Source organism: Cebus imitator, unplaced genomic scaffold, assembly GCF_001604975.1.
Source record: "Cebus imitator isolate Cc_AM_T3 unplaced genomic scaffold, Cebus_imitator-1.0 Scaffold1, whole genome shotgun sequence".
NCBI classification, from domain to species: domain Eukaryota; kingdom Metazoa; phylum Chordata; class Mammalia; order Primates; family Cebidae; genus Cebus; species Cebus imitator.
The window spans coordinates 2,959,280-2,974,827 of NW_016107316.1; the positions used below are offsets into that span (position 1 = coordinate 2,959,280).

Genomic DNA, 15,548 nt, shown 5'->3' on the forward strand with positions numbered 1-15,548 from the left:
AAAAAAAAAAAACAAAGAAAACCCCACAAAATGTATTAAAAAAATAAAAATCAATGAAGAATGATTCAAAGGGCAAGGCCAGAAGTTAAATTAAAAAAAAGAAGTAACAAAAATCGAAAGTAAATGTACTTTCCAATAGACCACAATGCTGATTTAGACTGGAAAAAGAAGTTATTTTTAAGTACTGTTACATAATTGGGAGCATGCCTCATAAACTAACTCCATATATGTTACTATATATAACGAAATCATTAATGTGTCAAATAGCACAAAAGAAAAAAAATCAAAAGGATATTTGGAGTTGTTATAGTTCTAGATCTAAACAAACCCCTTCTGGAATCTTAATCAAAAACAAAGATAACAGTACCTATTCTATTCCACAGGACCATTTTAAAGAGCAAATGAGATAATATATAAGAAATTAAATGAGAGAAAAGAATACATAGAGAACTACTTTGGAAACTGAAATCACTATATACTATAAGGCATTAAAATACCATTTAAGTATTAATAGTTCTACAATATTAATAATAGGAATTTAATTTTCAGATGTTTTACAGAAGGCACATGAAATGGCCTTCAGTGTGAGTTCTGAATTTCTTTAGCTTAATTTCTATCAATAATCACTAATTTTGTTTACTTTTATCATACCTCACACAAAATATTCAACATTTTCACTGCTGAAACACCAATTATACCTTTGTTATTCTAAATTGTTTCCTTGAGAGATTAGTTTCAAGAAAGTTTCATATAAGATGTTTGTGGTTAGAATAAAATTTCTGACCATACAGCCAATGCACATCAATATTCATATACTGAAGGTCCCGTGTTAGGTAACAAAAAGGATACCTGAAATTAGATACCTGATCAAAGTATATGCTTTTTCCTTTAGCTAACCAAATTCTTGTGTTCATTTCATGTTCAATAGATAGCTAGCAATGTTTATAAATGCTTAAGTTGTTAGTAAGCCAAGAAATGGCTATCGTGAATCAAGATATTTAACTAAAGGACTTTCACGAAGCTATCTGAAAATGGGTCCATCAAAATGTTTTCGTGCATAATGACCATCCCTGACTTTACTCCATTTTCCTAACTCTACCTCAGTTCCAAGGAATGGCCACTTTACCCATTAGTGAATATTTGCATTGTTAAAGCTTGTCTATGTTGCTGTTAAAATCACACTCAAGTTACTGTTTTAAATTTATAGATTTGATTTAAATCTTAAGCTGATTTTAGACCTGCCTCCCAAGTCACCTAACATAATAAAAGCTTGTAATATGAAACACAGTGTGTGCACTTGACAATGTGAGGTTTGTGTACAATGTTAATTCTATCTTTTAAGTCATTAAATTAGTGCTTATAAAAGCTGAAAATAGTATCATTATACAGTAAGTCCTCACTTGACATCATCGACAGGTTCTTGAAAAGTGCAGCTTTAAGCTAAATAAAGCATCACAAAACCGTTTTTTTTCTCATCAAGGTTTTAACAAAACAACTTTGAAGGAAACAACTTAATTCGAGGACCTGCTGTACACTGTTTTGCTTAAAGTTGCAGATTCTAAGAACCTATGGACAATGTTAAGTGAGGATTTACTGTACAAATAAACACAACAAAAATATTTTTTTTGTTTGTTTTGTTTTACACGACAAAAATCTTTAAAGATATTTGGTTGATTTACTGTGTGTGATTTAGTAAATAAATTTATATTACTTCCATCTGAATTGAATATGACATGCTTATTAAAACAGTTCCAAACATTTGGTATTCCATGGTTCACTAAAATACCAAGTAAAGGAAAACTAATTAAGAAAATTTGCAGTTTGAATATAAATAACAAAATATTTTAGTGCTTTCAATTTTTTACCACATTTTAGTTTATTACCTAGGTTTGTTTGGGGCAAGCTGTCGACTTGGACGTCTAATAGACTGGTTTTGCTGTATCTTCATTGAAGTTCTAGGAGATGATCGCGCAAAAGGGTCTGGAGCTGGGGGCTTTTTAGGTATCTTTTTCACCAACCGACTAACCCACTTCTGCTGCTCTTCTGTAGAATTTGCTAGTAATAACAGATTCTTTGCCGTTGAAATATCATAATACACTGTAAAGAAAATTTTGAGAAGAAAATTAAGGTGCTTAAAATGATCTGAACATAACCAATATTGATGAAGCAAGTAATTCACCATTTACCTTTGCAAGGTGCTATAATCTCCTCCTTTCTGTCCATGTGATCTTTATGACACTTAATATGGCAACGGCGGCACTCCAAAGCAGGAGGAGGCTTAAACATGTGCCATAGGGGCTTCATACAAGCCTCACAGTTGGTTGGGAAATGATAAAGAGTAGGAATAAACTCATGTCCCTTGTGGCAAATATAATTCGATTTTTCTCCAACTGGCTCCACTGGAAATTCTTGTTCCTTCTTACTTTCTCCTTCATTGGCATACAGAATCTATGAATGCCAAAAGAACAACAAATGATTTCCAAAATGTTATTTTTTACATAGTAACAATTCTGATAGTGTAAATAAAATAAAATTTGCCTAAATTATTCAAAGAGAAGAAAATGTATTTGAAGTTCAAACTTAAGCATATTCTGCTTAATCAAGAGCTTATGTAGGAAAAGCCATCAGACAGTCACTGGTTCACATTTCAAAAGAACTCTCCTGTTCAAATGCTGCCTCCTTATTTTCTTTATAACACCCATGCTTTAGCAGCACTATGAGAATAGGTCAGCAAAAGGTAAATGGGCACTTCATAGGTGTTAGAAAGTTTTTCTGGGAGGGACTGTTCAAAACAATCACTTGAAGAAATGTAGCAATTATGCTAATTGGTGTTTGTAATGCTTAACAGAAAACTGTGTAACGGCTATAAGTACAGCTTCATTTTAAAAGTTCTGTATTTGGAGAGTTGGGGGAGAAAACAAAGAGGAAAGGATGTGTATTATACCCCAAATAAACATGATAAACACGGGGCCAACTTTCACACAGTACACCAAGCCACCAAGCATAATGGCTCTTACACAGAAGGAACTCAATAACTCATTGTTGGTCTGACTAATTTTAAAATGAAGCAGAAAAGAATGCGGCCTCACTTTAAATTGGAGGTAAAAGGGCTATGAGGTACAGAATTTACCTTCATAATTTCTAGAGAGCTGAGAATAAAACAAAAACAGAAGGGAAAAAGTTCATGCTTAATAAAAGTCATAACCAGCCTTAAACAAAAAAAATATAGCAAAGAGCAGAAACATGATACAAACAACACTACAAGCTTTAACAAGTAAAATGGAGACAGGAATGAAGACGTTCCCAGACAGAATTAAGCACAAAAGTCACAAAGGGACAAACCATCTTTAAATGGGGCTGAAACAGAAAGGTAACCTGAAGAGGGTCAAAGAATGAAGAGATTTAATATGTCACATCATATGAGAACTTCTAAATGTGAAAAAAACAAAACAATGCCAACCAATCAAATATAAACAAAACTATGTTTACCTGGAAGATCCTTGGAATTTCTTTAGCATCTGCTCTATATACATCTGTCTGTGTAACTGGTCGGACATGAAATAACTTGCTATAAAAAATTTTGAATAAAAGAATAACATATCACCCAAGGATCAAATTATATATTAATTATTCTATACTTATGTCAGAAGTTAAACACTGACTACTTTGACCCATGTTAGAAATTCACAGAATATTTTGTTCTATTAATTCTATAATTATTTAAGATTTTTAGAAGCCTCTATGTCAGAAATTTTCTAATTAGTTTAAAAAAATAACAAAGACCCATGAAATAAAGATGTTTTAGCTAACCCTGTATCCCAGACTTTCATCTGTATGAAGCAATCACAGGAAAATTTAACAACAGTATAGTAGGAGCTACACTATAAGCTATACTGTGACTAATAAATTGCATTAATTGTTACTCTTATCATACTTTAAAAGATAAAATATGGTTTCTAAATATTCTAATAAAAACACTTACTCTATATCTAAAACCATGTAAGGATTAGATTGTTCTTTATCTTGTTCACTGTCATAGAAAAGAATCTTCTTACTGCTTACAATCACATACTGTTAAAACAGGGAGAAAAGATATCAATAATTCAAGTTTTTAAATATCTTATTTATTGATTTTCTTTGAAAATAAATTCTGTATTACCAATAAAAATCATAAAATACTAACTAAAAAGTACTTAATATATTTTTAGGAAAGTCTTCCTTAAAGTAACTATAAATTTTGTTTATATTACTAGATATTTTAAATAAGCAAATTGTGGAGAGAAGTAAAATCAAATATTTTTTGGACTTAGTTAGCTTTGGGATCCAATATCATTAGTTACCTTATCAAAAATAAATATAATAACATCAATAATCATAGTAAGAGAGGAAAAGAAATGTCTTTTTTTTCTTACCATATTCAGAGTTCTTTTCCCACCAAAAGTATCAAAATCAATAGGCTTACAATTTCCTTACAATAAAACCTGTCTTATTATTAACAAGATATGAGGACAAAAAATTTTTTACAAAGATAAATAAAATCGTATCATTTCAAATCCTAAAGTATAAATAAGTTCTGTGTCCGAAAGTACCAGTCATGTATAGCCTACAACTACAAAAGCCAAATTACTGGAGTTAAAACAAAAACAAAGACTCATATTCCAAAGTATCAATTACCTTTTTAACCCATCCAAATTTCTTAGTGTTGTTTCGTACAGGCAATGAAAGCCATCCTTCTAATCTTGATTCTACAAATAAGCACAATATATGAGGATAAAGATAACAATTCTCCTTTGATAACAATGAACTTAATAACATTTAATATTAAATTTACAAAACAAAATATATCCTTTAGAATTTATCACTATATATTATCTAGGATACAGTAATAGTACAGGATCAGTAGTAAAAAGTTATGCAATACAAAACAAAAGCCAGGTTATATCATATTGGAAACAGGTATTCTATACTTTTATAAAGTCAAATATTCCATCAATTAAATTCATGCATTTGTAAAATTCAGGAGAAAAGTTGCCGAGGAAAAAAAAAGAGGCAGCAGCAGCAACTCTATTCTCACTGGTACACCTGCCTTAGACTCCTTTATTTTTCCTTTGGAAGAGAGCAATATAGTACACATTTTCAAGGAGGAAATATTTTTAATAATTACATGTTCAGAGAAAATGGGCTTTTAGAATAACTATAATAAAATAATGTAAATTTTATTATTATTATTATTATTATTTTTGAGATGGAGTCTCACTCTGTCACCCATGCTGGGGTGTAGTGGCATAATCTCAGCTCACTGCAGCCTCTGCATCCCGGGTTCCAGTGATTCTCCTGCCTTGGCCTCCCAGGTAGCTGGGATTACAGGCACATACCATCACACCTGGCTACTTTTTGTATTTCTAGTAGGGATGGTGTTTCACCATGTTGGCCAGGCTAGTCTCAAACTCCTGATCTCAGGTAATCTGTCCTCCTCAGTCTCCCAAAGTGCTAGGATTACAGGTGTGAGCCACTGCACCTGGCCAATTATGTAAATTTTAGATAAAATTTGGTTAATAAGCAGCAAAATAACCAAAAGATTCTGAATTCCAAAATACCGAGATCAGTAGCATTCTAATTCAACTAAGAAATGTGTACGAATCCTTGGAATTTGTTTTAATGACATTTGACCAATGCCTTTTAATGAAATAAGTAAGTGAAATAGCATTTGGGGAAGTTATTCTAATAGTAAAAGTAGCTATCATTTATTTAACATTTATATATCAGCTGTGCTGGATGCTTTACATAAATTTTCTTTAATCCTCACAAAAACCACACAGAACAGGAATTATTCCCCTAATTTAGATGAGGAAACTGCAGTCTTGAAAGATCACACATGGCTGCCTCTTTGACTCTGAATGAAGCAACTCTCTGGTTTCTTCATTTAAACTATAATCTCTTTCGGGGTAACAATCGGGCCAAATTCTTTCATGTTTCTTATGAAGGATATATGCCTAGGACGATGTCGGTAAGTACTCAGTAAAACCCTAAGCATATCCTCTGAATCAGTCCAAGTACTTTTTCTGTACCATCATTCTTGTTATGAAACTTCAGAAAGAATTTCTTCGTGGTTGAACATGGCTAAAACAAGCAGTGAAACCATGCACTCTTAAGCAATATAATAAATTACTCCATTTCTTGCAAGTTGGCATCTAACAATTATAATAGCAATGCCATGAGAAAACACCTTAAAAACAAATTCTTTATTCATGCAGCAGTTTATTTTTAACTGAGTCTACAACAACATATTAGAGTTAGTGGTTATTAATGTTACATAAAAAAAAAATTTCAAAAGGACTAAAATTAAGGGTAGTGGGAAAAACCCCAAAGATGAAAAGATTTTCAGGATATCACCTGTACCATTAGGTTCCGATGAAATGGGTAAGTAAGGCAAAGATTCTTCTTCTGAGTCAGAATCAGAGTCAAGGAGCATGTGAGAACTGGAAGGCTTAGTGGCAATATTGAGAGAAGTAGAGGAACGTTGGTAGGTGAATGACATGGATTCCATAGTGTGTGACTGAGTGATATGAACTAAACACCCAACATAAAAGTAAGAATGCAGAAAGAAGAGAAAATGAAATGAAAGCTTAAAAATAGAGCTAATATAATAATTTAAAAACTAGACATGTAGAGCTTTTCTTTTGTATATTTATGAAAAACTTTGATAAAAAAAATCAATAAATAAAATAAGATTGAAATGTTACTTGAATCGTTACTCCAAGGAATAGGTTTTCCCTTAAAGAAATTACAAACATTTTTCCTTCAGAGCAGTCAGTCACAAGACTTAACACAATCAACTGATTTATATTTAAGACAAATATTAGGGCTGAAAGCAAATCCATACCTGGAAACCCATCATCCGCCTCAGCATCCCCTGGTCCGCTGCCTATACTGGAACTATCCAGACCAATATGCAAGGCTTGGAGTTGTGACCGAAGCTGCTCAATGTCACTGTCTTTACTGTCCAATGTCATCTGCAGTTCAATTCGAATCTGGCTCTCTTCAGCTATTTGCTGTAAGAAATTTAATTACCATAAGTTAATTGGATGTGATGTACCTCAACATTTTGCTTCTTGGTTCTATAACAATTATTAAATAATAGATATGGTCTATAACCAGTAAAATACAGACATGAAAATAATTCTACTTCTCGAAAGGAAGTCTTCAGTATAGAGCCCAAAAAGTATTCTTACAGCCTGCATTTCATTCAGTTCTTTCTGATACTTGATCATCTGCTGGGTCAGTTTCTCACGTTCAGATTTAAGTTCCATATGTAGCTTTCTATTCTCCTTCTCTTTTCTCCGCACATCTGTATCATTACCACGTTTGACAGGTTCTTTTCTATTCATGATCTCAGCCAACTTATTCACAGCCTTAAAAATGTAAAAGTAAGTATAATACATAAATAAAATAAATTACATTTATGGTTTCTCAGTATCTCCTCAATAGCAACAAGTTAAACAATCACAAATACTCTCCTTCCCTACACACAGGGCTACAAAGAAACACTTTCTACATTATTCAAATAATACACCTTCTTTACTACTCATTATGCTTCTCCATGCAATGCTCCATTAGATTTTTACTCGTGTCTTCTGAGAATTATAATTAAAATATTTATAGATTAAAAAATATGTATTTATAGAATTGATCTGATGTTGCTTTCTACCATTTTGACTTTTTAGTTCTAAGAGAGACCTTAATAGGCAGACCTTTCTTCATTTATTCGGGACGAAGAACATTTTGCAATGGCATCATATTAATAAAATATCCTATGTCCACCAACAGTGAAGGGCACCTAGTATCCCACATGTTCATGCAGAGCATATGCAACTGCAGGAGTTGGCAGAGAATGAACTAACTGACCCTTTTCAGGTTGTCAGTAAATGGTCAATCCCAACAGTTCTTAAAAGCAGAAAAACATACTAAATTACAATGATAAACTGAAAGAGAATGTGATTCCAAAAGGAAAAATTAAGAAAAATTTTAGTAGACAGAATTGAACAGTATTAATCAAATCTAACTTATCCCAACCTGGCAAAAACCAGATAATTGTGACTTCACAAAAACTGGTACATTTGATGACTACTGCTACCAATTTGTAATGCCTAGAAGTAAAATATAAAAGAGATAAATTGAGACGAAATTCAAAATCGTATTTAGATTTTATCATACATACTTGAGTTTTGAGTGTTCTTTCTGTTAACAGTTGTTTCTCAAACTGTGCTTTAATAGCTGCTGCACTTATTTCTTCATCTTTCAATCTTGACAGCTCTGAAACATGGAAAAAAAGTTAAAATTACATTGATAATTATGGCAGCTGATAAACATAAGGTGTATTAAAAATAAACATTCTTTGTTAATACATACGCTCTTGAACATCTTTCAATTTGTTATTTAATTCTTCTTTCTCATTCGCAAGATTGGCAACATCACTAGTTAGTGTCCTATTAGTTTCCTCAAGCTAAGAAATGAAAGAGGAAAAAATAATCACATCCCAATTTACACAATTTATGTTATAAAACAATGATTCAAATGGGAAATATCCTAGAATATTGTTAAACCTCTTACTCTTCTTTTCTTTTTTTTTTTTTTTNTAGTAACTTTATATAGAGAAATACAAATCAGTTTCTAAAAGAAAATCAGGGTCAGATGATGAGATGACTCACACCTGTAATCCCAGCGCTTTGGGAGGCTGAGTCAGGCAGATCAACTGAGGTCAGGAGTTCCAGATCAGCCTAGCCGACCCCATCTCTATTAAAAATACAAAAAGTTAGCCGGGCATGGTGGCACAGGCCTATAGTTCCAGCTACTTGCTACTCAGAAGGCTGAGGCAGGAGAATGCCTTGACTTTGGGAGGCATAGGTTGCAGTGAGCTGAGATGGTGCTCCTGAACTCCAGCCTGTTTACAGCAGCGAAACTTCGTCTAAGAGAGAAAAGAAAGAAAGAAAGAGAGAGAGAGAGAGAGAGAGAGAGATATCAGTATTAATGGAATTTCAGAAATTATATAATTTTGTGATTTTATTATAGTTTGCTACTGAACAGTGTTCATGGCCAAGTAACTGCTAGAATTTGATTCTCCCATGAATAATGCATTACTTATTATTAATTGGTAGACAGTAATCAGTTTGTTGTTACTAAGTAAGTGCATAAGCAAATTTGCAAACACTGAATATAGATATGTAGAGGCATCACACATTATAGTTTAAGCCCTTGCTTTTGAGATTGTAGACCATATCATTTACTGACTGGTGTTTCTCTTTTGCCACATGATAAAAATAAAATTAAATAGTTGATTTTTTTTCTTCCTACTGTGGTTGTGATAACATGTAAAATAAAATTTAAAACAATGAAATCATGTTTATATTTAGATCTTAAATATTACTTATAATATTGTTAATAAAAATTAAAATGAAACACACTACATTTATCACTAAGATTTTCTTATGTACAAGAAAGATAAATTTATTCTATAAAATATTTAAATATAAGAAAAAGCTGATATTTTACTACTGGATTTTATTTGCAATTTTTGTAGTTGAATATCGAAAGGTTTTAACATAGTTTGAATAAAGTTAATATATTTAATATGTTAAAACATTTTTTAAAAACAAAATTCTACTGATAGGTTTTTTTTGGAAAAGGTTTTTGTACACAATCAGCTATTGAAAGGTCAAATATAAGTTGGCATTTATGTGTGCTGGGTAATTAAAACAACTTCATAAGCAGTTTGTACATAATTATATTACACGAATATATTAAGTTTTTAAAAATATATTTCTAGTAGAATGTGGTTTTGATTGATTTAATTCTCACAGTATTGTGGGTGTAAGAGTCTAGTTGGAAATATTCTTTGGCCTGCTCATATAGCAGCAGATGCACTATTTGCATAAGTAGGATGTTATATGTGGGCTTGTATTTTTGGCTGCCTTTAGATTTATGACACCAATTCATTTTTTTTTTTTTTTTGCACAGATGGAAGAAAGACTGGCGATATGAAAAAAGGAGTTAATCAATTTCATTTAAAAATTGTTACAATTACTCTGATTTAAATCTGCATATATGTGAATCTGATTACTTCATTCATGGACATGTATGAAACAGTAAATTTTTAGCCACATTATGATCTTGCATTATAATGTTAGCAATAGAACTAGATGGTGATGAAAGCACATTAGTTACATTAACACATACATTTATTATTATGGAGTAAAAAGTCATTTATAACACTACACTGAAAAAATAAATGGCTTATTCTTTTCAGCAAAAAAAAAATATTTTCTTACGTAGAATATTAAATTGCTAAATAAATGGCCATTTATTGCAGAAAAATATATAAATTATGCTATACTATAAAATATACTTTTTTTTTTTTTTTTTTTTTTTTTTTTTTTTTTTTTTTTTTTTTTTTTTTTTTTTTTGGCAGAGTTTTTTTTTGTTACCCTGACCGGAATGCAGTGGCGCGATCTCGGCTCTCTTGGCTCACTGCAACCTCTGTCTCCTGGGTTCAAGTGATTCTCCTGCCTCAGCCTCCCGAGTAGCTGGGACTACAGGCATGTGCCACCATGCCTGGCTAATATTTGTATTTTCAGGAGAGACAGGGTTTCGCCCAGTTGGCCAGGCTGGTCTCGAACGCCTGACCTCAGGTGATCTGTCCGCCTTGGCTTCCCAAAGTGTTGGGATTACAGGTGTCAGCCACCATGTCCAGCCTAAATCTCTTACTTTTCTAAATACATTCATCTCTATACTTCTTGCCCTTGTACTACCTTACCAAACTTCACCCTTGATGAAAACTTTGCTAACTATAACAGACTTCACATGTACACTAGGAAGCCAAAATTTGCCCTTCTCTCATAAATCCTTAGCTGTTTTTAAAATGAGGAAAGCAAATAAAAAAGGAAATTCAAAGTCCTGCATTCCAACCATGCAGAATAAGCAAATTTAAAAACTATAATATTTCTTATAGAACACCATTTGGAAAATTAACTTTTACTGAAGACGTTGACAGCCTTTGGTATTCCTTTCAAATTCTATTCCTATTTTTCTTTCCTGAAGGAAGTCATTGGGTTTGTTTTTTATTTTGAGACAGAGTCTCGCACCAGGCTGGAGTGCAGTGGTGTGATCTCAGCTCACTGAAACCTCTGCCTCCCGGGTTCAAGAGATTCTCATGCCTCAGCCTCCTGGGTAGCTGGGATTACAGGCATGTCCCACCACACCTGGCTAATTTTTGTATTTTTAGTAAGATAGGGTTTCACTATGTTGGTCAGGCCGGTCTCAAACTCCTGGCCTCAAGTGGTCGCCTGCCTAGGCCTCTTACATTGCTGGGATTACTTACAGGCATGAGTAAAGTTTTATTGACCTGAAGAAAGTTTTATTATAAATTATGTGTTTCCCCTTTCGACCCATGATTATATTTCATTACATACACATGAAACAAAACAGTGTGCCTTTATGTGATTTTCCTTTTTTTTTCTCTCTTTTTAGAAACAAGGTCTCAAGCTCTGTTGCCCAGGGTGGAGCACAATGGTGCAATCACCACTCATTGTTGCTTCAGCCTCCAAGGCTCAAAGGATCCTCCCACTTCAGCCCCCAGGAGTAGCTTAGCTGGGACTACAGGCATGAATCACCACACCTGGCTAAAATGTGTGTTTTTTCGGTAGAAACAGGGTTTTACACTGTTGCCCAGGCTGGCCTCAAATTCCTGGAGCTCAAGCAATCCTCCCACCTTGGACTCCCAAAATGCTGCAATGACAGGCATGAGCCACCATGCCAGGCTGTGAGTTTCAATCTTACTGTATTTATCTTTCTGTAATTGTTTTCACTCAACAGCATATTAAAGCATTAAATTGCTGATACAAATAAAGACCTAACTAATTCATTTTAACTGACATAATAGTTCCATCTTCTATCACATTTAATGTATCCATTCATTCATTCATGGACATTTGAGTTTCTGCTAATGTATTTATGCTGCTATACACATTGTGCCTGAGTTTCTATAGTGTTAGTGTATTTATCTTAGTGTGGACTTTCTTTGGACTGCATTATATGAATACCTAAAAATTACTTGAAATGTCATACTACTTAACTGTACTATGCCATACTAAATTTACACTTCCCCATAGTGAATAAGAATAGCATCTTCTTCTAGACATTCTTCAGACACTTGAAATTGTCAGCTACTGGATTTCTGCTAATGTGATGGGTATGAAATGCTATTTCAAAGTTGTTTTACAAAGGATTTTCTTGAACAACAGTGAGGTTAAGTATGTGCTTGTATATTTAGGTTTTCTCTTTTAGCTAAGTTTTCTTCCAAACTGTTTAATCCTTTCTTACTGAATTGCAGAAATCCTACATATACTCTAGAGACAAATCCCTTGTTTAATAAACATATTACAAATATTTCCTGTCATTTATTTATGCTGTCATACGTTAACTTTTAGATTCTGTTCTAATAGCTTAACATTTTTATTTTTTACAGTTAGTCCTTAAGATAGCTAGAATTTACTTTTGTGTGTGGTGGGGATTTAATTTTTTTCCTTTCCACATAAAAATACAGTTATTCCAAAACCATTTATGAAATGTGTCCTTTCCCAGTGAATTGTATACTGGCACTACCATCATATATACCAAGTTCCGGTATATGCAGAAATCCCTCTGGCCTCCCTTTTCATTTCCACTGAACAGGATTGAATATCCCTGTTCTAATACCACACTTTTTAATTACTGCAGCATTTCAATAGGTCTGGCTAACTGATAGGGTAAAGCTATCTACTTGATATTTGACTTCTCTCTGAAATTTTTATTGCAATTTTTTCAACCTGAATAGAACTGTTTTCATGGTAGTTTCAAGATTCTTCTGAACTAAGCTCTGTTTAAAAAGAAAAAAAAAAAAGACTTAAATTGTTTTCTACCTTTGTTATTTTCCCTTTCACTTTGGTTCTTTAACTTTGAATTCATCAACAGGTGAAGTCACTGGAAGTAGTTTTTCAGTAAGCTCCTCTGCCAAACAACACTGAGAAGCTGATGGTTAACTAGATTAAAAATCTTGTAGTCAGCATATATAATTTTTCATTTAGATCTATGACACTTAGTATGTCTAAAGAAGATTTAAGATATAGCAATTTGATTATAATCCAAAAAAGCACCAAGAATTTTACTTACAGATGCAATTGTAGCATCTTTTTCAGTAAGTTCCTGTTTGTGTCTAGCCATCATCTCTTTGATCTCCAGCTCTTTCATGATCTTCTCTTTTTCCAAATCAGAATATTGTTCTTCAGCAATTGAACGAGCCAGTTGCTCAGAATCTGCTTTGGTCAAGGTGATCTCCAGTTGGGCAGCCAAGGAGTCCCTACATTTTAGCAGTATGATATTTTAATGGTTCAGTTTTCACTATGAAGTAAAAGTTTTTCTCTAATTCACTTCATCAACAATTTGTTATTTGGTGACTACCAGGCATTATTCTAGGAGCAAAGTATATTGCTATGAACAAAGAGACAAGGGTCTCATACTTACCGTTCATCCTGTAATTCCTGTTTCTTCTGCTGTAATTCTTTCCCAAGTTTGGTCTTTTCTTCACATTCTTCTTTAAGCTCCCTAACTTGTGTTTTATAGAGGGTCTAAATAGCAAAATACAACAGAAATATTACTTCTACATTCAAAAGCGATCCAGACAAAAAGGAGAACACATAAAAATATTTTCTTACTGTTAACTCCCTGAGCAAATGAATATTAACTTTCCTATTTTCTAGTCATCAACCGGTGATTAACAAATACAAGTTCAGCTAATAATTAAGAAGCATGATTTTCAACTGGATATCATAGTGCTATTTCTTATTTAATAGCATAGATAGGTAAAATGAATGAGGAGGCAAGGAAAAACATTAAGAATTTAGACAAAAAATGTTGGCTCAAATCAATAAAAGAGAAGGGAGTTTCTACTTCATAATTTAAAAACTGATCTCAAAAAGCACAACTATTAAAATGATAATTTTATTTTATTTCTTGCATTATGAAAATATGTTCTTTCTCAAAAAACAATGCTGTTAATCAGCTTCATCAAGTATGGTATGCGCTTGGAACTATTTTTCTAGCAATGATAATACATTTCTCTCAAACTACCTACATTCTTTTACCCAGTTGACCTTTTTATATGAGTTGTATGGTATAAATAAAACATCCCATCCAAAACTCTGTTTGCTATTTGCAAATGAATGTGTCTGAACTTACTGAGAAATACTGTTCTGCTTCGAGCTGATCCTGGAGCTCCTTCATTTGGCCATCTGCATCCTGACGTTCTCTGTGAGGACATTGAATCAAAGGTTTAAATAACTTACACACATTTTAAAACAGCAACTCTCAAAGTATGGTCTGGGGGAAACCCTGGGAATCCCTGAGGTTCTTTCACAGAACCCATGAGGTCAAATCATTTTCATAATAGTGAGTACCATGGCTTTTTATTACTCTCATTCCCTTGTTATGCACATGTGGACTTTTCCTGAGGCCACATGACTTACAAATGTGTCATCACTCTGATGGTTAATATGTGTTTGTGTGTTCCATGTTTTAAAGTTTTCTCAGTTTTAATTTCTAACACAATACATATCATTAGATACAACAAATGTAAACAAAAACTCACTTGGAACCCTTGATAATTTTTAAGAGTATAAAGGGGTTCTGAGACCAGTGTTATACTAATCAACATTGAATCACAGATTCACATACAGACACTGTGATCAGTCCTTCATGCCAACCAAGTGGAAGAATCCAAAGAGCACCTAAAATCTGGTCATGTTAGCAGGGAGTGAAGAATGCCTGGGAGGCGCTTCTGAAGAGGTAAGAAGTGCTGGCTTTAGATCTAAACATGGATGGTGGCTGCACGGATTTATATACTTTGTAAAAATTCACTCAGCTCTACACTTAATATTTGTGTACTTTTTCTGTATTATGTTAATCTTCAATAAAGGAATAAAATAATAAATACAATACATAAAAAGCAAGCCCAACAACCCATTTAAGAAGCTGGGTTGAAATGGCACATTACATTTTGGCCTTATTTTAAAAACATAAAAATTAGTTATCCCAAACCAAAACCAAGGAGGAATAAAGCAAACTGGAGAACAATACAATTTGTATGATACAATTTAAAAACAAGCAAAAAACAAAATAAAATGTACAGAAAACTCAACCTCACATATATTTGTGAAATGAGAGAGAAAAATAAAGCTAATGAAAAGAAAAGAAAAAAACAACACAAAGATATCTGACTACTGTTCCAATTCTAAAAGTTTACATCTCGGCCGGACGCTCACGCCTGTAATCTCAGCACTTTGGGAGGCCGAGGCGGGTGGATCACGAGGTCAAGAGATCGAGACCATGCTGGTCAACATGGTGAAAACCCCATCTCTACTAAAAATACAAAAAATTAGCTGGGCATGGTGGTGCGTGCCTGTAATCCCAGCTACTCAGGAGGCTGAGGCAGGAGAATTGCCTGAACCCAGGAGGCAGAG

The 15,548-nt window shown here is 33.2% G+C and overlaps 1 protein-coding gene across 1 annotated transcript in view; it reads right to left on the reverse strand.

The window, feature by feature from the left end:
• The window catches only part of ROCK2 (Rho associated coiled-coil containing protein kinase 2), a 147,058-nt gene that overhangs the window by 4,895 nt on the left and 126,615 nt on the right, over nucleotides 1–15,548 (reverse strand). Inside the window, exons 21-32 of the mRNA XM_017524626.2 lie at nucleotides 14,269–14,338; nucleotides 13,555–13,658; nucleotides 13,204–13,390; nucleotides 8,410–8,503; nucleotides 8,219–8,313; nucleotides 7,233–7,412; nucleotides 6,884–7,052; nucleotides 4,675–4,745; nucleotides 3,983–4,071; nucleotides 3,490–3,568; nucleotides 2,187–2,448; nucleotides 1,884–2,097 (exon numbers count right to left, since the gene is read on the reverse strand). Of these exons, the coding sequence (XP_017380115.1) occupies nucleotides 1,884–2,097; nucleotides 2,187–2,448; nucleotides 3,490–3,568; nucleotides 3,983–4,071; nucleotides 4,675–4,745; nucleotides 6,884–7,052; nucleotides 7,233–7,412; nucleotides 8,219–8,313; nucleotides 8,410–8,503; nucleotides 13,204–13,390; nucleotides 13,555–13,658; nucleotides 14,269–14,338 (1,614 nt within the window). The remainder of the gene's footprint in view (nucleotides 1–1,883; nucleotides 2,098–2,186; nucleotides 2,449–3,489; nucleotides 3,569–3,982; nucleotides 4,072–4,674; nucleotides 4,746–6,883; nucleotides 7,053–7,232; nucleotides 7,413–8,218; nucleotides 8,314–8,409; nucleotides 8,504–13,203; nucleotides 13,391–13,554; nucleotides 13,659–14,268; nucleotides 14,339–15,548) is intronic.